General features: G+C 43.7%; 1 protein-coding gene and 1 long non-coding RNA gene across 6 annotated transcripts in view; one reads left to right on the forward strand and one right to left on the reverse strand.

Moving 5' to 3' along the window:
* The first annotated feature begins 2,615 nt into the window (after positions 1-2,615).
* Positions 2,616-24,556, forward strand: part of LOC147617431 (uncharacterized) — a 75,909-nt gene continuing 53,968 nt past the window's right edge. For 2 of the 5 annotated variants that reach the window (XM_086775685.1, XM_086775684.1), the window contains exons 1-4: positions 2,616-3,362; positions 5,695-6,170; positions 14,612-14,858; positions 14,948-15,079. In XM_086775685.1, the coding sequence (XP_086631811.1) occupies positions 3,246-3,362; positions 5,695-6,170; positions 14,612-14,858; positions 14,948-15,079 (972 nt within the window). In that variant the 5' untranslated portion in view covers positions 2,616-3,245. The remainder of the gene's footprint in view (positions 3,363-5,694; positions 6,171-14,611; positions 14,859-14,947; positions 15,080-24,556) is intronic. The other 3 variants (XM_086775688.1, XM_086775683.1, XM_086775686.1) reach the window with 3 other exon arrangements.
* Positions 4,211-24,556, reverse strand: part of LOC147617432 (uncharacterized) — a 70,063-nt gene continuing 49,717 nt past the window's right edge. Inside the window, exons 2-3 of the long non-coding RNA XR_015262228.1 lie at positions 14,743-14,980; positions 4,211-4,345 (exon numbers count right to left, since the gene is read on the reverse strand). This is a non-coding gene — a long non-coding RNA (uncharacterized LOC147617432). The remainder of the gene's footprint in view (positions 4,346-14,742; positions 14,981-24,556) is intronic.

The following is a 24,556-nucleotide window of genomic DNA, read 5'->3' on the forward strand; positions in this document are numbered from 1 at the left end:
CAAGATTAGAAAATTCCCCTAATTTTGGTCCCGACATTCAAATTTGATGAGGCCATCCCTAAAAAAAATTTAGTCCACCATAACCCATAACCCCCTAAAACTTAAGAAAATGTGAATTGAAAAGATCAAATCAACTCAAGCAGGATCACCATATCCCCATTTCTTGATCAAGAAACTCAAGAAAACTCAAGAAAACTCAAAAATTTTCAAAAAAATTCCAAGAAAATGGATCAAATCAAAGCTCTCATACCAATGCAAGAAAGCAAATGACCCACTCAAGACATGGAGTAGATAACACGGGTGTAGTCACCAAACTTTGGGCATAAGAGCTCCAAGAAAGGTAATAGTAAAAAATGATCAAAAGGTTACAAAGCCCATGAGCCCTATGCCTCATATAGCCCAAGGCCCTCAAAATACACATGTAAATGTCCTAATCTACTTCATTAGAGTGTTGATGCCGGAATGGTGAGTCATGGATGGGAAGAGGGATGGACTAAGCAAGAAGGGAACTCAATGGAAATTCAAGACAACATAATTAAAGGTATCCATGCAAAGTGTCGGCATGGAGCATGGATGCTATGTGCAAGAATGGGATCTTGTGTTAAAGTGCCTTGATAAGGTGCGGTGGAGACTGTGGATGTGATCGGCAAAAGGTATGAGTGCATGGATGAGTTCCAGATGGACCACCACAAAGGAGGAAGTACTACACAGGTTGAAGTTCCTAAGTGCCGGTGGCAGCATAATGGATGTGAGTGAAGAGGGTTGACTGCACACCAAAAACCTACGAGGGTTGACTGCACACCAAAAACCTACGAGGGTTTGGTTGTAAGTGGAAGCTGATTTAGGTTTGGTGGTAGTGAGATTTATGGTTTGGCAATTGGCTATTGGATATTCCGATGATGTTGGTAGTAGGATTTGTAATTTTGAAATTGGCTATTCACACGATGTACTTGCAAATAATCTGAGCTATACTAGCTCTACCCTCAGTGTGGGGAGCACTCTGCCCTAAGTGGGGAGCCATTGAGGGTAAAGCTATACTAGCTCTACCCTTAGTGGGAGCACTCTACCCACTTAACAGGGAGCCAATGTAACGGATAAAAGAAGGGTGAAGTGATTACTTGTACTTACCGGGTTGTCAAGAAAGACATAGACATCGACGTTACATAGCTCGTTACTTGCTAGAATGCCAGTAGTGGCCGAATGAAAGTGTTAGCATGCCGATAGCTTTGTGTGCACAATGGTGTAGCCTTGGTGCTTCTTTGCCAAGTTGCGGCTAATGCTTAGAATAAGCGGACAATTTGTGTGGTGTGGTTGGCAGAGAGACCGAGGCTTATGTCGAGGAAGAGGATGGGGAAGCTGGCCTCTTATGGTTTTACAAAAGCTTCTTCACTCACCACACTGACCTCAAGAATACAACATTAGTAACCTATTGCACATGTGCTTGAAGGTAGTGCAATGTAGGACATGCATGCCTACTTTTTTTCTCTCTCCTATACTTGCTTCCCAGCTTTCCTCTCATCCACGACGCAATGCCCCTCTTACATAAATCAAAGGACTAGGAGTGTGTTGACAATGATGATGTTTAAAAAGATTACATTAGGCACACCACCAAGTTTATGTGTTCATAGCTAGGTTTTTGACATGTGTACAAGTTGCAGAGAAACTATTGTACATGCTTTTACTCTATAATTCAACAATGCATGAAAAATTTATGAAATACATGAACAAAATTTACAAATTCACTCTAATCCATACTTAGCATGCTTCATTGCAATGAGTAGGCCAAGAACTGCCGAATTTCTTTGACACATGTGCAATGTCAATTAATAGCTACAAGAACCCTTTCTAAAAATGAGAAAACACAAGAACCTCTCACTTGTGCATGGCAAATACATAAATGTTCATCTTGGGAGTATATATAAAAATTTCATTTGAAAACCAATAAAGTACATAAGAATGTCCCTTCATTCTTAGCATTCTATTTTATGACTACTACAAGAACCTCCCTTCATTCTTAGCATTCTATTCTATGGCTACTACAAGAACAAGTGAATCCTTCTCTCCTTTTAGATCCAACATAGTTTAAATGGCAAACAACCTATTTGGTGATAAACCAATAATAAATATAAAGAAGCCAATCATATAAGCTATAACAATTAAAGAAGGCATAGTATTCAAAGAAAAAATAAGAGAACATTAGGAATCATGGTGGATAAAAAACATTAGTAAGAATGTTTAAAATACTAAGCATCGTATCTTCCGTAAGGTATTCATTATAGCAAGAACGTTTGAAATACTAAACATCGTATCTTCCGTAAGGTATTCAAAATAGCAACTTTATTGAAACTAAAGCAAAGATTTGTGTTTTGATGGTTGTTATTTTTTCTCTGGTCCATTCATTGACTCTTCAATTCGCTTGAAATAGTAGAAACTTATAATGTGATTATAATCCTCATAAAAATAGAACTTCAAAAAGAAAAGAAAAACAAGCCAAAAAAGAAAAGAGAATAAATAAAAGGAAGACAACTTAATAAATATTTGAAAGCCTACCCAAATTAAGAATATTACAAATGGTCACTAGGATTCCATGAACGCTTGTACATTTTAATATCTTTCCCTCATACTAACATCCTCCATGTTGTGTCTTTTGGAGGGACAATGGCTCACTTAAGCAACAACACTATATTAGAGTTGTAGTCTCTACAATTAAGTACGACAATTTCCTCTTGTAGATGTAAGAGATACACATCCATATAACCTGATTTGCCAAGAAGAAGTGAAATGTTCTACTCAACATTCAATCTTCAATAAGCATAAAATCTCCAAGAAAGACATCTTCATTAGATTGTAAAGGTGCGTTACTCCCAATTGCACTAGTGTCTTGTGTGGTCCATAACAATAAAAGCAATGGAGTGACAGTTTTGTCATATCCTTAACAATTTCTCATTCTTTGCTAAGGACACCAGATTTTCTGATGTGAGTTCTTGGATTTTCTAATGTGAGTTCTTGGATTTGTAGGTTTTGAGTCTAGTAATGGTGCACATTCATGAAGGTTGATGAACGCCTCTCCAAACCTTGGTGTTATCATCGATGGTTCATGCATCGCACTGCCCCGCGTGAACAGGCCCCTATATGGCAGGCCAAAGTCCTTAGAGACACGGACGGTTCAAAGAGCGTGCCTAACGCCATGGCTGGACTGTCGTGATGATCTCGCTTTAGTCTGAGAAGAGGCGCGTGAGAGGGCCATGGGAGAAGATACACAGCAGCCCATGGAACCCGACGGCGACGAAAGCGTCGACGAATTGTCTCGCCGGCATGTCCAGTTTCGCATGGAGAATACTGTCCTGTCGGACCATCTTACGGTGAGTAAAATGTGTATTTATCAACCCTCCATTTCCATGCTTTTTACTACACTGCACATTCTTATGCAAAGGCAGTCAGTATGGCAACATCAAGCCCTCTCCACACATGAAGGAAAGAGGCCTTGGTAACAATGGGAATACATATGGACATCCAGATTCATACCAAAGAGGAAAGAGGGAAGGAGGTGTTTTTCTTTAACCTTAGAGCTAGAGATTCTTATGAGACAGAGCTACAGAGACATTCCTCCAGGTCTAATAGGAGTGTGAGGAGAATTCATGTCTGCACTCACAGGATGTATGTGGATCTTTTTTGGGCCTTGGATACAGGTGGCATAGTCAGCATCGTACCACATGCATTACATTTCAAATAATCTTTCTCCTACTCATTGGCTGCAAAGATCAACAGTGATCTTTAGAGGAGGAGGAGGTCCTGCATCAAGAGTTCGGATGCATTACTCGTACACATACACAGATGCGTTTTTTAATCAGCTAGTTGGTTTCTACTCCATTGATACTTGCTAGCTGGCTGGTCTTAGATTGGCTAGCTGGATGGTCCTAGCTGGTTGGTCATGAAGAACCAGGATGCTGGCTGTTCTCATGTGGTACCTATACCTTCTGACAGCTTTGGCATTGGCTGACATAATTAAAGATTTGCTGGCGCATCTGAGGCCAAAAGCACCTGCCCTCCAGTTCCTTCAAAATCTTCTGCGTCGTGCCACTCCTGGAACAATGTTGGACAAAAATCGGGGAGTACACAACTTGTCATTTGTCGTGTAAAGTGTGCATACCAACGATCTCCCACTTCTTGAGAAGCAAGCTGCTGGAGGGGGATAAGGCAAATCATGGCAACCTCTCTTTACTTTCATCCAGATCTCCCTACATCATGATGCTTTTATACAATAATCGTAAAGCTCACTGCTTCCTTACTAGCCGGTGACTAATGCCTTCTTACGATTACAAGCTGAGGTTAAAGATCTGTTTTGCTGATCCACGAAAGCTGTTGCATTCTACATGTTTGTTACACACACACACACACACACACACACACACACACACACCCCTCTCATTCTCTCTCTCTCTCTCTCTCTATATATATATATATATATATATATACATATATACATATATATGTATATACATATATACATATATTGTATATATATGTATGTACATATATACATATATACATATATATGTATGTACATATACACATATATATGTGTATATATGTATACACATATACGTATATATGTATGTACATATACACATATATATGTGTATATATGTATACACATATATATGTATGTACATACATATGTATGTATGTACATATATATGTATGTACATATACACATATATATGTGTATATATGTATACACATATATATACATACGTGTGTATGTATATATATGTGTATACATATATACACATATATATGTGTATATGTACATACATATATATGTATACATATATATATACACATATATATACATACATATATATGTATACATATATATGTATACACATATATATACATACATATATATATATATGTATACATATATATGTATGTACATATATATGTACATATATATGTATCTATATATATGTGTATATATATATGTATACATATATATGTATGTACATATACACATATATATGTGTATATATGTATACACATATATATACATATATATGTATATATGTATATACATATATATGTGTATGTATATACACATATATGTGTATATGTACATACATATATATGTATGTACATATACACATATATATGTATATATGTGTATATGTATATACACATATATGTGTATATGTACATACATATATATGTATGTACATATACACATATGTACATATATATGTATGTACATATACACATATATACATATATATGTATGTACATATACACATATATGTGTATATATATGTATATACATATATATGTATGTACAATATATATGTATGTACATACATATATATGTATGTATGTGTATATGTACATACATATATATGTATGTACATATACACATATATGTGTATATACATATACACATATATACATATATATGTATGTACATATACACATATATATGTATATACATATATATGTATGTACAATATATATGTATGTACATATATGTGTATGTACATATATATGTATATACATATATGTGTATATATATATATATATGTATGTATGTATATTGTGCATAGCCCTGCAGTACAATAATAATTTATAAAAAAATACATTCATAATGCTAGCATATTTTTTTATACATGAAAGCTGCTCATAGAGTAGTCCGGACTATTGCAGCGACTTATTACACGTAAAGGGAGTGATCATTTCCATCTACAATTGGAGGCATTGGAAGAAGACATCAGGCAGACAGAAGATGGATCTGAAGCCCGAAGAACTAGCCGGTCGAGCCTCAGGGTGCCTCCTGAAGATGGTGCTGAGAGTGTTGGGAGGGACTCTAGACTAGGGAGCTTACGTCGCAGCAGCCGGGCATCATTGAAGGCTCGGCCGTCCTCACCGCCTGAACTCTTACTTCCTCTCAGTTTAGAGGAGAAGAGCGAGATTGCAGAGGATGAGTGTGCAGCTGTGAAGCTGCAGACTTCTCGCTATCGGGATGAAAGCGAGCGCATCCTAGATGATATTAAAGCTGTGATTCAAGAGACAGAATTAAGCATTGGAGAGATTAAGAAAGAAAGAAACAGCTTTCAACGAGAGGTTATGTTTGAGGCAGAGATGAGGCATTCAAAGTTTGCCAGCACTGATAGGATTTTAAGGTAGTATTTCTATTGCAACTTCTAGTCTTTAAAAAAGAAAAAAAGAGTCACCCCTGTATAATGGCATTTAGACTTGTATTTGTTTGAGTGGAAAAGAAAATGCATTAAAAATTATATAAATGTTCAACAAAAGACCACTGGGTTGTATGCGCCCTTGAAAAGTTTAACACTAGGCCCCGAGTCCTAACACCAAAGTGAGGGAATGAGAGACATCCATGCATGCACCGCACACTAGCTTTTATAAAAGAAAAGAGACTTTATGCATGTCTAATGATAGATAACAAGGTTTCTTGAGACTAATAAATAAAAATGTAAGATTGGATGTTTAATTCATATGTGTATAATATATATATATATTTATATATATAGAGGTATCATATCTAGCTATCTATCTATTTTTTGAGAGAGAGAGAGAGAGAGAGAGAGAGAGAGAGAGAGAGAGAGAGAGAGAGAGAGATTAACGTCTACAAGAGGCCAAAGTGGCCTATGAGACAAAAGTACCAATACATCAAAAACTCAAGGAAACTAAATGTGCCCAATAGAAAATGAAAAGTATAAACTGAAAAACAACTAGCTATAACATGTGGCCAAAGAGGAATTTGTGAGGATTATGTTGTTAATCTTGCATATTGTGTACTAATTACTACTTAAGTAATTAACTTAGAACAAGAACCTTCAGGAGAACACTTGAGATAAGATTGAATTGACTTGTTTTATTAAACTGAGTACAATAGGTCTCTTATATAGGAGATGAAGAGACACATTTGAAGAGGCATGTCCTTTGACGAAAGGACATGACCTTAGACGAAAGGGTACAACTTTAGGCTAAGGGATGTGTCTATTCGATGTAGAGGCACAACCATTCATCAAGGGATACAACCATTCGTCGAAGGGATGTGGCTATTCAATGAAGAGATACATCCTTTGACGAAGAGTCGCAACCAATCGAGGGTAGGGGTTCCCTTGGTTGGTTCTTCTTTGCATCTGCAAGGATAATCATTATTGGAGAAGGAATCTTATATGTATATACACGTCACAATCGTGATATTCTCTCCCACTTAAAATAAAATCCAGGGGTAGGTGTTGAGACTCTGGAAGAAGGGAAATGATTGAATTGCTTCTGCATCCAAGGCTCTAGCTGCCAGATCCCATGTCATGGCATTATTGTTGACCATAACAATCTTGCATATACCAAACTGAATATTAACTGCATCTGCAACTTGTCTCATCTTTACCGAAAGTATGAGAATCATATCTGGAACTCTTTTGTTAACATCATTGGTAACTTCGAGCTTTGTCCAAGAAAAGACTGAATCTTCATCTACCTTTAGAGAAACCATGAGCAAACTGTCTTGAATCTCCAATATCAAGGATTGTGTCACCAAACTTTGCATTTGATTAGTGACCATCATTTGAAAATCTGAAAGAAATTCCATTGGCTTGTCTGGAACACGGATGTCTTCAAGGGTTGTCGTAGATGAAGAAGAGGTATTGTTTAAAGGCTCTTTCATCTGCAAAGATAGTGCATCGAGACTAGGACAAGTATTGTCCAAAGAGTCATGTGCAGTGACTGAAGTCATACTGCAAGAGTATGTATGAGAATTATTCTTTGTACCATTCAAGGTAAGAACTGGAGTCTTCAGACTTGAAGAATCTTCATTCACCATTGCAACTGCATCGGTTATCGTGTAAAAGACAAAGACTTCATTCTACAGGGGCGGTGACAAGGCTTTTGTTTTTGCCTGGACCACAACCAAAGAAGTTGTGTGCATTTGGGATGCCACACATGAACCAGAACCTCTTGAATCTTTAGCTTTATCAGCGGGTATTAAGGCTTCCAGAGTAGGAGAAGCATGGCATGGCTCGCAAAGGGGAACTTGTCCAGCGTTGCGGCATTCACGACCGAGTACTCGACTAGGGTCGGAAATATATGCCACCATGTGAGCCCGCTTTGAAGAGATTGATGACTCTTCAAGGGGAGATCTTCTGAAAGCTTCATATTGCTGCTTTGGCTTCTGCTGATAGTGATTCAAAGATGGATCTTTCTCAGAACTGTTGTAATGCTGAGAATGTTTGCGGACGAGCATGCAGAGGCTTGAACGAAGGTATTTCATGTTTGGTGGTCTCTACAGAACTGTGCCGAGGACAAGAAACCTGTTGTGGGTGTTGTACGCCGAGAAGTTGCTTGCCGGGAGCTTGAGGAGGCTTTGGCTCACCATGGATCAAGTGTAACGAAAAGGTAACTAGAGAAGGCTTCAAGAGTAGTTGAAATGCCTTCATTTTGATTGCGCTAGTAAGAACCATTCAATGGAACATGTGCTACCACGAGCATACGCGCCAAAGAAACCTTGGAAATAGACAAGGTAGGCGGAGAAGTGTGAAAGGTAGTCAACATGCATGCCAAGAAAGCCATTGCCAGAAACAAGAGGGGCGTACATGAAGAGGGCGGCATCCTGACAGCCGGGGGGGTGTGGTTGCCGAATCGCCGTTGAGTTCTCCCTTTTTTTTTTCTTTAAAAAAAAAAAATGTGCGCTCGGCGGCTGGTTTCCTTGCGCTGGCGGGTTGCCCTTCGCTCGTGGGTGGCCGTTGGGGGCTGCCGGCTGCTCACGTGGCTGGTGGAAGCCACGTGTATAAAGGCTTAAGTATAAGCCTTAGTTTATAGGTGTAAAGGTGACGGCCTGGAGCACGTCGCCGAGTGAAACGATGCGCCGCTTCGAAGGGCCCCGCCGACTGGATTGCGCTGCTTTGAAGGGCCCGGCCGACTGGATTGCGCTGCTTTGAAGGGCACACTGGCAGCGACTAAGCGAAGAGAAGGCGCTCATCGGCGGTGAGGGCTCCGGGCCGACACCTGGCAGCGAACGAGGCGAAGAGGGGGGGGGCTCCATATTCAGCAGCGAAAGGTGCAATTCCCGCCATGTTGCGAACGCTTAACACCACCAGTTAGCAGGGAGGGAGAGTAGTCCAAATATGCAGCAAGGGTTCCCTCTCTGCTATTCACACAATGCGTGTATATGGGTGTGAGACCTTTTGGGTTTGTTTACATCACTTTGAGCAAGGATTTACGCCAAGTCCACCATCGCTCTGCTTCTTCCATACAACACCGAGAGGAGAGGTGGATGAGGGAGTGTCGCGGAGAGGGTGAGGGCTTCACAACCCACAGGTAGGAAAAAAATTTGCTCTGATACCACTGTGAGGATTATGTTGTTAATCCTGCATATTGTGTACTAATTACTACTTAAGTAATTAACTTAGAACAAGGACCTTTAGGAGAGCACTTGAGATAAGATTGAATTGACTTGTTATATTAAACTGAGTACAATAGGTCTCTTATATAGGAGATGAAGAGACACATTTGAAGAGGCATGTCCTTTGATGAAAGGACATGACCTTAGACGAAAGGGTACAACTTTAGGCTAAGGGATGTGTCTATTCGATGTAGAGGCACAACCATTCATCACGGGATACAACCATTCGTCGAAGGGATGTGGCTATTCGATGAAGAGGTACATCCTTTGATGAAGAGTTGCAACCAATCGAGGGTAGGGGTTCCCTTGGTTGGCCCTTCTTTGCATCTGCAAGGGTAATCATTATTGGAGAAGGAATCTTATATGTATACACACGTCACAATCGTGACAGAATTAGTGGCCTGATACAACTGCGAGAAAAAGGCATATTTGATAAATGTGTGGAACTGGAAAAATGGCAGGCTATGGGAGGCAGCTGAGATAGACTCATCCCATAATGTCTCGCATAGGTCGATCTAGCGTAGACAGGTTGAAGCGCCGAGGTTGTCCTTCACGACGTCGTGCCAATATCGCCTGTATCCTCTGATAATGTCTCGGCTGGGGCCGCGGCCCAGCGGGTCGTGGACGTCGTGCTTTACATAGATCTCCAGCTCTGTCCAGGGTGACTCCTCGAGGTGGTTGTGTGGGCCCAGTCGACTCGTGGTCAACGGTGCATGGGGTCACTGCTGCTTTGAAGAAGTCGGTAAGGGTGCGCTAGCCTGTGTCTCGAACATGTCCCCCTTGTCTGAAGCGTAGGATGTGGTCTCAGTGTCTGCGCAACTCGAGGAGAAAAAGCCCAAGGCAACGCTGGTCTGAGTAGTCCATCACTCTGGACAATGGCCCAAATCCATCTTGGAAGAGGCAATGAAAGCACCCCTGGATCTCGTAGTACATTGGGCACCGACATATGTAGTGCTCCTTAGTCTTTGGCTCCAGTTGACAAAGTTGGCAAATTTGATCCTCAGGGACAAGGGAGATGGCTCCATATCGACTGGTCTCTATCCTCAGTTGATGTGAAGACGTGCGGATCTGGCCAATAGCACATTTGACTCCATGAGAGAGGTAAATGTCCATGTACCTCGGGCGGACAACAAAACCATTAGGGGATAATTGGAGAAGATGCTCTCGGTAGAAAGCCATCTTCGTCCCTAGTGGCTCGGCCGGTGTAATCCATGTGCGTGCTATGTGTAGCTGAATGATATCCATCCTGATGATCTTGTTGAGCTCACTCCGGCTCAACTCCAGGAAGGAGGAGTCCAGGCTGCACTGTAAAGGTGGAAGGCAGTCCATATGCATACCATGTAGTTGTAACCATGTGCTAGTCTGGGCATACCAGCACTCCGTGTCGCCCTGTGATGTGAGTTGTTTGGACGACTCTAGTCTAGAGTATTTGTGCTTGGAGAGGCTCCATAGCCTATGTATGAAAGTGACCGTCTTCAAGAGAGCCTCGGCTACGATCGGTGGGGCTCCCATCTCTACCCGGACTATCTCATGTGGTACTGATGATTTACTCCTGATCATGTGGGAGATCATCCTCACTAGTGGTCTCTCCATCTGCTCCCACCCATCATAAAACTCCCCTCCACTCGAGGCTGGTTGCTCTGCTGTAGATCCACTCCTCCGCATGTGATAGAGACTTGGCCCCCAGATGGGAGCGCTGTACAAAAGCGCTGGTGTAACCACCGTGTCAAACAACCAGAGCTTCGTCCGAGGCTCATAAAATTGGATGTGTGCACACTGGCTCTCCAGGGCTCCGAGTGCAGCGTATCCTCTAGTCAATCTGTCCTCCGCTGCCCTCCTCGTGGTAAAGTGCGGTCCAACAAAAGTGACCCCGGGTAGACATATCTCCTGACTCTCTGTATTATCTCCCCACCATAGGTGAACTCAGGCAACTGGTCGGCCCACTGCTGAGAGGTGTTAAACACCATTACCTTGGTCTTCCCAAGGTTCACTGTAAGGTCCCTATCCTGGCAGAAGGTCCGTAATGCATCCAGGTGTCTTTGTAGCCCCTCTGGTGTATCTGAGATAAGTACAATTTCGTCGGAATAGAGCAACAGAGGGATCAACACTCCTCCCAAGCCAGCTCTAGGTCCTCCTAGTCTATCAATGTAGTAGGAGATCTCATCAATGTATAGCCCGAAGAGTGTGGGTGATAGCGGGCAACCCTGCTGCACCCCAATAGTGCTGGTGATCTCCTCTGACATCCCTTCCGGAGCCTGGACCTGGCCTCTGACTGACTCATACGATGCTAAGACTCCCCATCTTATCTCAGCGGGCACCCCCATGTCCCGTAGCCTTTGCATCTGCCTCCCTCGTGGTACTTGAGAGAGAGAGAGAGAGAGAGAGAGAGAGAGAGAGAGAGTTCTATTAATGTCTACAAAAGACCCCATGAGACCAAAAGTGTTACAATGTGTCCATGAAGTGACAAAACCATGGCAAAAAAACATGATTAAACAACTAGAGCTGAGAGAAGAAACAACAGCCATGTAAGTGCCATTGGTACAATGCTACTACAATAGTACAATGTGAGGGGTTCCAAGTGGGTCCTTGACATCTATGACACTGCATCTCCTCAGACCAATCTGAAGCTGTGGGGTGGAGCATCTCCTTGGACCAAGGGTTTCAGCCTGTAACTTGAATTGCTTTGGCTAGGGAGACTCCTTTTAGGCGGGGTGGCACTTCTAAGTTCTGCTATGTGCTGCCTAGTCTGTCTAGTAGGTGCATCTAGGTTAGTAGGGCTATCTTGTGGTCGTCGGTGAGGGCCTCCGTTTTTGGGTCGGACAAAAGAAACTCGTTGTGAGGTATGTGGGTCTGCCTCTGTGCTAGCTGATCTTTGTGGCGGTGTAGCTCAATCAGGTAGAGTCCTTGGCATTGCTAGTTGGGGAAATGAATGACTTGAGACAGTGGCCCAAATTCCTCCTTGAAGAGGCAATGAAACCTCCCTCGTATCTCAAAGTACAGTGGGCATCTGTAAAGATAGTGCTCCTCTGTCTCTCAACCTCTTAGCAAATAGAATCGACAACTCCTGTTCTGTTTGGTAGTGGGGTGTGCCCATGGCCACTAGCTTTGTATATACATACATACTTTTTGGTATTATTAATACATTGTAGATTTAGGTGAAAACTCTCTCTCTTCTCTCCATTGCTTCTACATGGCAGCATGTTTGTGTTCCTATGAAAGGTGCTCCCGCGCATTAACATTGGTGTCAGAGCATTAGGCTCAGCAAGGCTAAGCACTGATGGTGTCCCGGATGAGGGTGCATAGTCCAAGGAGAGTAAAACAAGACATGGAAGAAGTTCCCAGTAGGTTGGGTTGGTGGGGTCAGCCTTGTGAGTCGGATGCCACTTGGTGCATACTAGGAAAGGCTTTAAAGAAAACGGTTCCAAGGGATGATGATCATCCAAGGGGTGGAGTGAGGATGCCAGACTCAATACTCAGGAAAAGAAGACCAAAGAAAGTGTTCAGTGACATGGCATGAAGGGCCGGGGGACAAGTGGAATAGGTGCATAGATCTACACCAGGCTTTGGAGTGGAATCAGGGAATGGCAAGGTTTTTAGTAGGAAGGTTGTCAGGCATAGAAGGATGACATTGGGAATCCATGAGGAGACAAAGGGATGATGATAATCATCTGGAAGCGTCATGAAGTTTAATTAGCAAGAGGGGATGTCATGTGCATGCCACACACGGACATGCTAATCCAGAGTTGCAGTCAAGATTTAGGACATTGTTAGGGCTTGTTTAGGCTCAGTGGAAGACTCAGAAGGCAGTCAGCAGCTAAAGACTCAGTCGGCTCACACGTGTGGAATACGCTTTCATGAAACGCTGATCTGTGGAGGATAGAGACAGCAGTATGGATGGCCGACTAGCAGGTTTGGGGCCTATATAAGCCAAGGCACATCATTGTTGATCATCTGATTCCTAGCTTGGGGATTTGATCATAGACTAGGACTTTTCAATCAAGACAACCTTTTTGGGTGTGCCCATGACCACCAGCTTTGTATATACATACATACTTTTTGGTAATATTAATATACTATAGATTTGGGTGAAAACTCTGTGTTTTTCTCTCTCTTTTCTCCATTGCTTCTACATGGTTGCAACTATGTGTTCCTATGAAAGGTGCATAGCGCTGAAAGAAGACATTAGGCTTTTTTGTGTTGAATATTTTTCCCCTTTTTTTTTTTTCCGGGAAAAAGATCCTTATATTAGTTAATGAAAGACGGCTAGATACAACCACAAAGGGCTAGATACAAACTCGCCTCATATACAGGTGGGAATCACATGATCATAAGGGGAAGAGACACTTCTCCTCCGACTGGCCGCTCTGTGAGGAGAAGGCATATTTTTCCTATTTCTGGGAAGATAATTTCTAATTTAGCTTTGGAGGTTGTTTTCAGCCTTCAAATAGCAACTCAGCCTCAAATGCGGTAGGCTGCAACTTGCAGGTTCCTTGGTTCCCTCTTTGTAAGTGTCTGCATTGTTGGTTGTTCTTTTTGGTTTAGCATCCTCTTGTATGCAGATGATATCGTGCTCATATCAGACATGGCCGAGGGGTTGCGAAGGCAATTGGGTGCACTTCAAAAATTATGTGAGGAAAGGGATCTCACAACTTGGGAGCGGAGGATTGGAGGAGAGTGGAAAGGGTTATGATGTCACACATGATCAGAGTCAGCCGCCAACACCACATGCCATAGTACTCACTGAGTTTGGATCAGTGCCTCTCGTCATAGATGCCATGTTCCAGTCCGTCACATACATACAGCATGTCTACACATTACATAGAGATCGCCTCCCACGGTTAGCTTTGGAGTCTTCTAGATAGATGGCACTGGAGGGTCATAGCAGTTGTTGGGGCCATGTATATATCCATCACAGCATAGAGACGATCCCTCAAGTTCTTCTGTATCAATGTGAAGGGGATCACGATGGAGAACATACGAGAGCTTGACTCATTCTTGGGATTACAAATGCTTTTGGCTTTGGTTTTCCAGATAGGTAGAAAGGTTTACATGGCACTACAATGCACCAAGGACACTGCACAACCTTCCACCCTACATCCTTTGTAGTCCACTGTTGGTGGTACAGTCGCACATTTTTTAAATTTGTTTGCGAGGGTCCTCCCTTGTACTCTCATCATATTTGTGTTTTGTTTGCAGTTACCTGCAAGACAAGCTCAAGGGAAAACATGTGCTGATTGCAAAGCTTCAAGAGAAAAATGATCTTTTGCAAACACAGATAGCTGATGCAGAACGTCAATTTACATCAAAAAAAGATCTTGCAGACATACTCCATGCTGTTGATTTTGATCAGCTGACCATCCAAAATCAGCAACTTATGACCAGAATTCGGGATAGAACACATGAGTTTCATAGGATCAAGGCCAGCAGCAACAAAGCTTCACAGGTTTGAGCCCATTTCTAAGTCTTTGAAGTAGTGTCGAAGCAGACCAGGAGTGCTAGCTGAACTTGTGATACTGCCCTATTTCCACTCAGGCACTAGAGATAGTACGTAAGCACCTGCAAAATCTGCAAGGTGAAGGGACATGTGTCAAAGAGAGGCTTAATGAGGACTTCTCAAAATTAACCCGTGCAAAGGAGGAAATCAAGAGTTGTAATAAAACCAAGGTTTTTCTCTGGAATTCTTTCTATTAAAAGATCTTATAAAATCCATCCAGATCATCATGTTTCCTTTAAACTTGAGAGAAGGAGATAACCACACACAGACCTGCAACTTCACAAATTGTACAAGGGGTGGTTTTCTGATATGGCTCTGGTCTGTTATTGTTGAAAAAATGATAGTGATCAAGAGAGCTGACAAGCGTTTATATGTAAATGCTCATTGTGAGTGCAGTAGTATGCACTAACACAGTTTGCTTGGGCTTCTAAGAACTAAAGCTGAACAGAATTAAATAGTACTAGTCAGGCCCTCAAACTGCTGCTACAGTAAAATGTGGCTGGAAGAAGCAGCTGAAGAGCTTACCATCTCTAGCAAAAGTAGGAGTTTGAACATGATTTCAAAGGAAGACTCACCTTCAGTGTCCAATATGGAGGCATGATACATAGCCACTGTCACTATTTGGGCATTCTCTGTGCTTCGGGGCTCCATAGTGTGAACATGACACCTCATGGCAGGGGACCTACGTTTACGCCAAGGGTCATGTCGACTGGCACCTCATGGTAGGAGACTTATGTCTACACCAAGGGCCGGTTAGTTGTATGACCAATTTGGAGAGCAACCTGCAGGGAGAAGACACGCAGCTGTACGGCCAGCTGCTGTACAACTAGTTTACAGGTGGCCAGAAGAGAGAAAGCAGCGCTGCTGCTGTACGGCCAGCGCTGATGCACCCTAAGGGAGAAAAATTCACAACTGCTGCCGGCCAGCTTGAGGATGACCAGCAAAAGCAGGTACAATACTGCCGTCTGCCTGTTCAAAGGCGAGAAGAGAGAGAGGGAGAGAGAAAGGAAGAAAGAAAGTTGTATTAACGTCTACAAAAGGCCAAAATGATCTATGAGACCAAAAGGCTACATCATGTCCATGAAATTCATCATCATGGGTACAAAAAATAAAAATCAAAGAAAGTAATAAGAGCTGAAATGTTAGATCTAATCCCAAAACAAAAAGTGTCGAGCTCTCATATCACCCTAAAATATCCCGCATAGGACACTGCAACATGGCACCCAATGTAGTAAAGCTGGGCCGGTGGGAGAAAGTCCTTTGGTGGAAAAGTCCCTCAAAGATAGGCAAAGACAGAAGCAGCCCAACATGCTTCGAGCACGGAACCTTCGCTTCCTGGCGAATCCGGCATGCCTGGACATATTGGTAGACGTCCCTTCTCTTTTTTGGCCAATAGAACAACCGCTTTAACTCCTCCAAGGTACTCTTAATACTAGGATGACCCCGGACAAGAGAATCATGGGCATCATGAAGAAGTGCTTGTCTTTTCTCCCTTAGTACACAGAGCTAGTTTTTGTAGAACAACAAGCCATCTTGAATTGTATCGTGGCCTGGTTCTGAATTGAGGGCCAAATTATGATGAATCCCAAATTCTAGAGAATCCACATACTGTGCCTTCATACCATCCAAATCTTTGCCTTGAATCTCCAGCATAGTGGACTCCTGCAATGTCTGAATGGTGGTCTTTCGACTAAGAGCATCAGCAACGGGGTTATTTTTACCAGGGACATAGTCAATCATGCTTGCCAATTGTTAGAAAAGTTGACTCCACTTGGCTTGCCTATCACTCCATTCGGCACTAGGCATGGTTTGCATTCATTTGAAAGCGTGGTGATCAATCTTCACTGAGAATTCTCTCCAATATAGAGAAAAAATTTCCAATGCTCGAGTGTTTTGATCACCCTTGATACCTTCTCGCCGACATTCAACTTCCACCAACAATAAGCCCATAGTAGCGACACGTTTCAAAAAACGCGTTTCAAAAACGCGTTTGAAACGTTTCAAACCTTTCCCAGAAGTTTGAAACGCGTTTCAAACTTTCCCATCTTGGCATGTGAAAAATCAATACCATATATGATATTTATATGCCAGAATATATGGGATCATTGATAGCATTGATAAAATGATAATATGTTGAATATATGCATGCTTGTATGATGTATCAGGATTTAGTAATAAGTATGTACTATCATCTATGCATAATGGGCCCATGGCCCATGGGATAGCAAATGCCAAATATGCCAAGGCAGTCATCCATGTTCAAACTTCAAACTCAAAGTTTCAAACTTCAATCCTAGATAAAAACAATGCAAGAAAGAAATGAGCCATGGTGTATGCTGAATATGTACAAACTACAAAGTTCAAATGCCAAACTTTAACTTCAAAGGTTGCAGGCTGCAGCCTGCAGGTTTCAATCATGATTCATGAATCAACAATCATAGATAATACTAAATAGACAAATCACATGACACAGAGTCTCAATGGTAAATGCTCATCATAAGTAAGCTCAAGAGTCAATAGTAAATAGTCAAACACAATCCGTGTCACATGTGACACACAGTACATAGTACAAAATAAAGTAGAAAATAGAATCAGGAGTCAGGACTCAGGACTCATCCTCCTCAGACGGAGACGACGACTCCTCCTCATGGTCATCTCCATCCTCTGATGTCTCTGACTCTCTGCCCGAAGAAGACTCTGTCTCAGCTCAGGTTCTGTAGCCGTAGCACTCGTAGAAGCTCCATCTCTAGATGCATGCACTCGTGTGATACGAGCTGGTGCCATCAACTCCTCGTAAAGCATAGCATAGATGTCACGCTCCTCCTGAGGAATATCCGGTACATCCTTCACCAACTCTATTTCAATCTTGTCGACATTCACTTGGCGCGGCTCGATTGGATTGCCTTGTTGCTCAATTAGACGGAGGTTGCAATGACAATAAACCAACCGTTCTAATTGAGCACTGCTCAATTTGTTCCTCTTCTTTGTGTGGAAGAGAGCCCATGTGCTCCAGTTCCTCTCACAAGGTGTTACGACCCTGTGTTTTTCTCTGGACAAGATGCAGGTGTGCACAGTGTGAATGGCATCAGGTGGGAGTGAAGATGGAAGCCCATGTGTGGACAACCCCAAGTGTGAAGGGGGCCAAGTGATTAAAGTCTCTCATAACCCATGGGGACAAAGGGTTTTGGTGGGGACAAAGGTTTAAAAACCTTCAAAAGTTATAAAGCCCTTCATTAAAGAAAATCGTGGCCCTTAAGCTATTTTGGGGCCACGTGTGCTTTTTGGGGAAAAGGAGGGGCTGCCAGGAAAAGGAGGCGCCTAACTCTTGTGGAGGAAGTGTGTGCTTTTGGGAAAAGGAAGGCTGGCCGGCAGCATGGACTCCAAGGCGTGAGGAATTTTCTGAAAAGAAGGCGCATACAGGCTGGGCTGATTGCAGGCGTGGGAGAGAAACATATGCACAGAACTGGCTGTTGGGCTGCGCTGAATTCCACAGCGCCTGAACTTCACAGACAGCCTTGCTTTTTGGGGAAAGTACATGGGCTGGTTGCTGTGCTGCAGAGAACACAGGCGCAGACTGAACCCTTCCCTTTCTTCTTGGCTTTTGGAGGGCTGTCTGGCCTGCTGCGCAACAGTACACACAGGCGCCTTCTAGATCTCTCTCCTTTTCCTGTGTTTTTAGCAAGAGACTGGCTGGCTACACTGCTGTCCATACAGGCAGAGCTGACATCGAAACGTGGACTGTAGGAGGGAGTGCAAGGCTGGACAGCAGGTCCACCTACAAGTGTTCTCTCTCTCTCTCTCTATCACGTCGAATCAGGTGTTGGACTACAGGCGGCTGCAGGACAAGAAGACAGGACACAACGGGGCTTTTCCTCGTGTCTTTTTCTCTCTTGTGGAAAGCGACATAAAGACTGTAAGTCTCTCTTTCTTTGTGAGCAAGTGGGACTGCAGGTGATGTCTTTCGGAGTCTCTCTTTTCACTGGCTCAAGACTGTTACAGAGTGGTTCTCTCTAGCCCTTTGTGAGAGGAAGGGTTTGACAGTTCAGAGGGTGGAAACAGGACTGTTTATGGGCTGTTTTTGTTTGGCTGCAAATTCAGCTATGTGCTTGGGTCTTTGGCAACAAGTACAAGGTTATTTGGTTATGTTTCTTGGCATGGAAGTGATGCAAGCTCGCATGGCTGCGTGCTCATGGAGCAGATTGTTTTCTTCCTGCTAGAAAGGAACAGTGGGACCTACAGTTATGAGTATCTCTATGTTGCCAGATGTTTCATGAGGGAACAGGTAACTAGATGTATGGGAAACAGGACAGAAGTTTCAAAGGGGAACATGCCTAAGGGTTTCATGTGGAAACAGGTCGTAGGTTTTCTCGAAGAGACATGTTTTTGGGTTTCTCCAGGAGATAGGTCACATGCAGGCAGAAAGTACAGGAGTGGACACATGTTTGGTACAGCCTTGCTACTGACAAGACAGGGGACAGGGAATCCATGACAGAGATGGATAGTACCCTTGGATGGTAGAGAGGGTTTGTACAGGTGTGTCAACTGTATGGTATGCTGTGCTGTGATGCGAGTTCTCTTTTGAGAGACAGTTTGGGAGTCTGTGTTGTGATGCAGAAGCACTGGATGTGTCAGGGTGTGATGCTGTTCATAGTGTGAGAGGCTATGGATGGTTGTGGCAGCCTTGATCATGGGAGAAAGCTTCTGTATGCAGACTCAATGTGAAGAGTCTTTCGATATGAACAATGGCTGGACTTGTTTGTGGATGCCGTGTGGACAAGAAGCCAGATGCAGGTTCTTTGCAGGCTTCAGGAGTTCTACTGCGACGGCTGAGTTTCCAGCCTTATATTGTAATCAAAGCTCTTATAATCAATTAAAGAAATACCGCAAGGGGCGCCACTGCGATTTGGGGCCAATCGGTGTCCGTGTACTATTTGCAGGAGCACTCTAGCTCCCCCTGTTTGTTTTCCTTTTCTAGGTCCTCAATGGTGTTGAAGTGTTTGTTCCACCGCCCTTTGGTTTATCTGAGGCCGGTTTACAAGGTTCCGTTGCCGGGACACATCGTCGACTTTCTCAAGGAGGCGAGTCCGTGGTTGCTTTGGTCGGGACAATCGCCAACTTTCCTAAGGGGGTGAGCTCGTGGTTGTCTCATGAGAGTCGCATCAAAAGCTTCAACATGAGGAAAGTGAAAAGGAAGTGCAGGACACAGTACAGGATTTTGTGTCTTTGCCTATATGAGGTGAAGAGCAAGAGCTGAAGATGAAGTTCAGGAGAAAAGACACCAAGGACAAGAAGTAGTCGGCCAGGAACAAGAAGCAGTTGAAGTGTTATGGTGCAGGAGATGCGTTGAAGGCTATGGCTTTCGACAGTTTGTCACCGGTGGTATCTTCACGGAGGCTTCATGGGTTCGGAAGACAGTTTCTTTCTATGTCTAGCAGTGGTGATCTACTATGCTTCATCGAGGACTTGTGCTTATCACTTGGGTGGAGTGCAAGCAGGTTTTGGGTGCCTGAGGATGTATCAGATGAGGCTCAGATGGAAGTGGAGGAACTTGACGAGGTTCTTATTCCCGAGCAGATACTGGCACATTAGGTACAGGGTAAAGTTTCCTGTCGCTATCCTGTGAAGTTCAAGAGCTGTTCACTGATGGATACGAAGTGGATGGAGGAGGTTCACTGATGGATGCGAAGTGGATGGAGGAGGGTGACTTAGCAGATTCACCTCAGGATTTGCAGCTTTATCTTGATGCCTATGAGTTGGAGTCGACTCTTGTTACGGCTCATTCAGGTTCAGCAGAGCATAGGTCTGGAGCATTGCCTGATGCTCAAGAGGGGGGTAGCACCTCCGCTCCCTTGTTACAGACAGGCTCATTTGTTATCTAGGAGTCGCTTGGTGACATCTTTGTATTCACCCGAAGGTACTGAGGCTGACAGTACATCTGCTTATGGGACTTCTATGATATTGTGTTCTAGACACATGAGATGGTAAGGTTGAGTATGGTTCACAGTCGCGCGCACCTTGAACTATAACTGCAACTATGGATAACTCTATGGAGGACGTAAGTCTTGCGAGCAGTCCTAGAGTTGGTTTGGTCCATGGAAATATGGATCGAACTCTATTTGTGCATGTATGCATACACTTTTTGAGGTAGAGGTATTTTTGTATTCTGGTGCCATTGGATCCTGGTACCATTGAGAATACATTGGGAAATACTCTGCATTGTGTCATGTGCTGCATGTATGTTGGTATGATACATCAAGTGCTTTATTATGTTCATGGATGCACCACTGGGTGTAACTCCTGCGGGATGGCCATGAGAACATATGTGGGAAAGTATTTGGTAGATGTAGTGTTTGGATGCATTGAGTGCTTGCATATGCTCATGTTTTACCTTCAGTCGTGGGTCTTGCGGGATGCCCATGGGCGTAAGGCTTGCGAGCAGCCCTTAGACTGTTACTGTAGAGTACGTAGAGCATTTTGAGGAGCATATTGTTTGCGAATGCATATGCGTGTCATGCATATGTTTGTCATATGTAGAATGATGCATGGTTTTGTTTTTGGCTAACACAGGTAACGTGTTTCCATTTGGTTTTAGACTTTTGCTGTAGGTTCTGAAGGAACAAGCAAGAGGACCGTGTGGCTTATTGTGCAGGATGATTGTTCTATCATCCAGATGCATTGAAGGCCATTGTTTTTGCCATATGGGGTGTCTTTGCTCATAAGATGCTTTACTGTGCCATTGAGTGCAATCGAGGACGCTTGCCATTTTTCAAGAGGGGGGTATGTTACGACCCTGTGTTTTTCTCTGGACAAGATGCAGGTGTGCACGGGGACATGGTGGACAGTGTGAATGGCATCAGGTGGGAGTGAAGATGGAAGCCCATGTGTGGACAACCCCAAGTGTGAAGGGGGCCAAGTGATTAAAGTCTCTCATAACCCATGGGGACAATGGGTTTTGGTGGGGACAAAGGTTTAAAAACCTTCAAAAATTATAAAGCCCTTCATTAAAGAAAATCGTGGCCCTTAAGCTATTTTGGGGCCACGTGTGCTTTTTGGGGAAAAGGAGGGGCTGCCAGGAAAAGGAGGCGCCTAACTCTTGTGGAGGAAGTGTGTGCTTTTGGGAAAAGGAAGGCTGGCCGGCAGCATGGACTCCAAGGCGTGAGGAATTTTCTGAAAAGAAGGCGCATACAGGCTGGGCTGATTGCAGGCGTGGGAGAGAAACATATGCACAGAACTGGCTGTTGGGCTGCGCTGCATTCCACAGCGCCTGAACTTCACAGACAGCCTTGCTTTTTGGGGAAAGTACATGGGCTGGTTGCTGTGCTGCAGAGAACACAGGCGCAGACTGAACCCTTCCCTTTCTTCTTGGCTTTTGGAGGGCTGTCTGGCCTGCTGCGCAACAGTACACACAGGCGCCTTCTAGATCTCTCTCCTTTTCCTGTGTTTTTAGCAAGAGACTGGCTGGCTACACTGCTGTCCATACAGGCAGAGCTGACATCGAAACGTGGACTGTAGGAGGGAGTGCAAGGCTGGACAGCAGGTCCACCTACAAGTGTTCTCTCTCTCTCTCTCTATCACGTCGAATCAGGTGCTGGACTGCAGGCGGCTGCAGGACAAGAAGACAGGACACAACGGGGCTTTTCCTCGTGTCTTTTTCTCTCTTGTGGAAAGCCACATAAAGACTGTAAGTCTCTCTTTCTTTGTGAGCAAGTGGGACTGCAGGTGATGTCTTTCGGAGTCTCTCTTTTCAGTGGCTCAAGACTGTTACAGAGTGGTTCTCTCTAGCCCTTTGTGAGAGGAAGGGTTTGACAGTTCAGAGGGTGGAAACAGGACTGTTTATGGGCTGTTTTTGTTTGGCTGCAAATTCAGCTATGTGCTTGGGTCTTTGGCAACAAGTACAAGGTTATTTGGTTATGTTTCTTGGCATGGAAGTGATGCAAGCTCGCATGGCTGCGTGCTCATGGAGCAGATTGTTTTCTTCCTGCTAGAAAGGAACAGTGGGACCTACAGTTATGAGTATCTCTATGTTGCCAGATGTTTCATGAGGGAACAGGTAACTAGATGTATGGGAAACAGGACAGAAGTTTCAAAGGGGATCAGGCCTAAGGGTTTCATGTGGAAACAGGTCGTAGGTTTTCTCGAAGAGACATGTTTTTGGGTTTCTCCAGGAGATAGGTCACATGCAGGCAGAAAGTACAGGAGTGGACACATGTTTGGTACAGCCTTGCTACTGACAAGACAGGGGACAGGGAATCCATGACAGAGATGGATAGTACCCTTGGATGGTAGAGAGGGTTTGTACAGGTGTGTCAACTGTATGGTATGCTGTGCTGTGATGCGAGTTCTCTTTTGAGAGACAGTTTGGGAGTCTGTGTTGTGATGCAGAAGCACTGGATGTGTCAGGGTGTGAAGCTGTTCATAGTGTGAGAGGCTATGGATGGTTGTGGCAGCCTTGATCATGGGAGAAAGCTTCTGTATGCAGACTCAATGTGAAGAGTCTTTCGATATGAACAATGGCTGGACTTGTTTGTGCATGCCGTGTGGACAAGAAGCCAGATGCAGGTTCTTTGCAGGCTTCAGGAGTTCTACTGCGACGGCTGAGTTTCCAGCCTTATATTGTAATCAAAGCTCTTATAATCAATTAAAGAAATACCGCAAGGGGCGCCACTGCGATTTGGGGCCAATCGGTGTCCGTGTACTATTTGCAGGAGCACTCTAGCTCCCCCTGTTTGTTTTCCTTTTCTAGGTCCTCAATGGTGTTGAAGTGTTTGTTCCACCGCCCTTTGGTTTATCTGAGGCCGGTTTACACAAGGCCCAGAGCTGCAATCTTGTGAGAGGACTCGCAATGCAAGGCGTTTCTGTCATAGAAAGGACTCTTGGTAACAAACCTCACCATGCTCCGAGCTATAGCAAAGATCTCAGAAATCCAAGGGATTTTAGCAACATCCTCTATCATGAGGTCAAGACTATGTGCTACACAAGGAGTCCACACTATCACTAGGAACTCATCCTCCCCATGGACACACAATTAGAGCCATTGTCAGTAATCACCTGCACCACATGCTGAGCACCAATCTCTATCATTGTCTGGCGTATGTGTTGCCATATAAAGGCTCCTGTCACCACCGTCCCTGGAACTGAAGCATCAATGGCACGCATAAACATTACGCCCTTGCAGGAGGACACCAAAATGTTATAAACATTCCTTTTCCGCATATCTGTCCAACCATCACATAATATGGTGCATCCATATTTATGCCATGTTGCCTTCAAAGGCTCCATCTCAAGCTGTACAAGATCTTTGTCATCTCTCAAGTGCTTCTTGCGTAAGGAGTCATATTTGGGACCCTCCCACTCATACCCAATGCGGCTAATGGCTCTCATGGTCTTCTTCCATCTTGGAGTGCACATAATGTGAAATGACAAAGCACACTGAATAAACAACCTTGTCAATTCACGGGTGGCCTCAGCAACTGTTGCTTTCTGAAAACGAGCTTTAATGCTTGCACTCTTCAAAGAAGGCCTAATGGGCAAGGAAGACCTGTGGGCACAAGGAGCACAGGTAGAACCTACAGTCGTTTGACTGTGCATCTCTTGTTCATCACCCACTCTAGCTCTTTTGGTGACATCCTCCTCCTCTTCCTGCATGT

This window comes from Cibotium barometz, chromosome 36 (genome assembly GCF_041138505.1).
Source record: "Cibotium barometz isolate CiBa-2024 chromosome 36, ASM4113850v1, whole genome shotgun sequence".
NCBI lineage: Eukaryota > Viridiplantae > Streptophyta > Polypodiopsida > Cyatheales > Cibotiaceae > Cibotium > Cibotium barometz.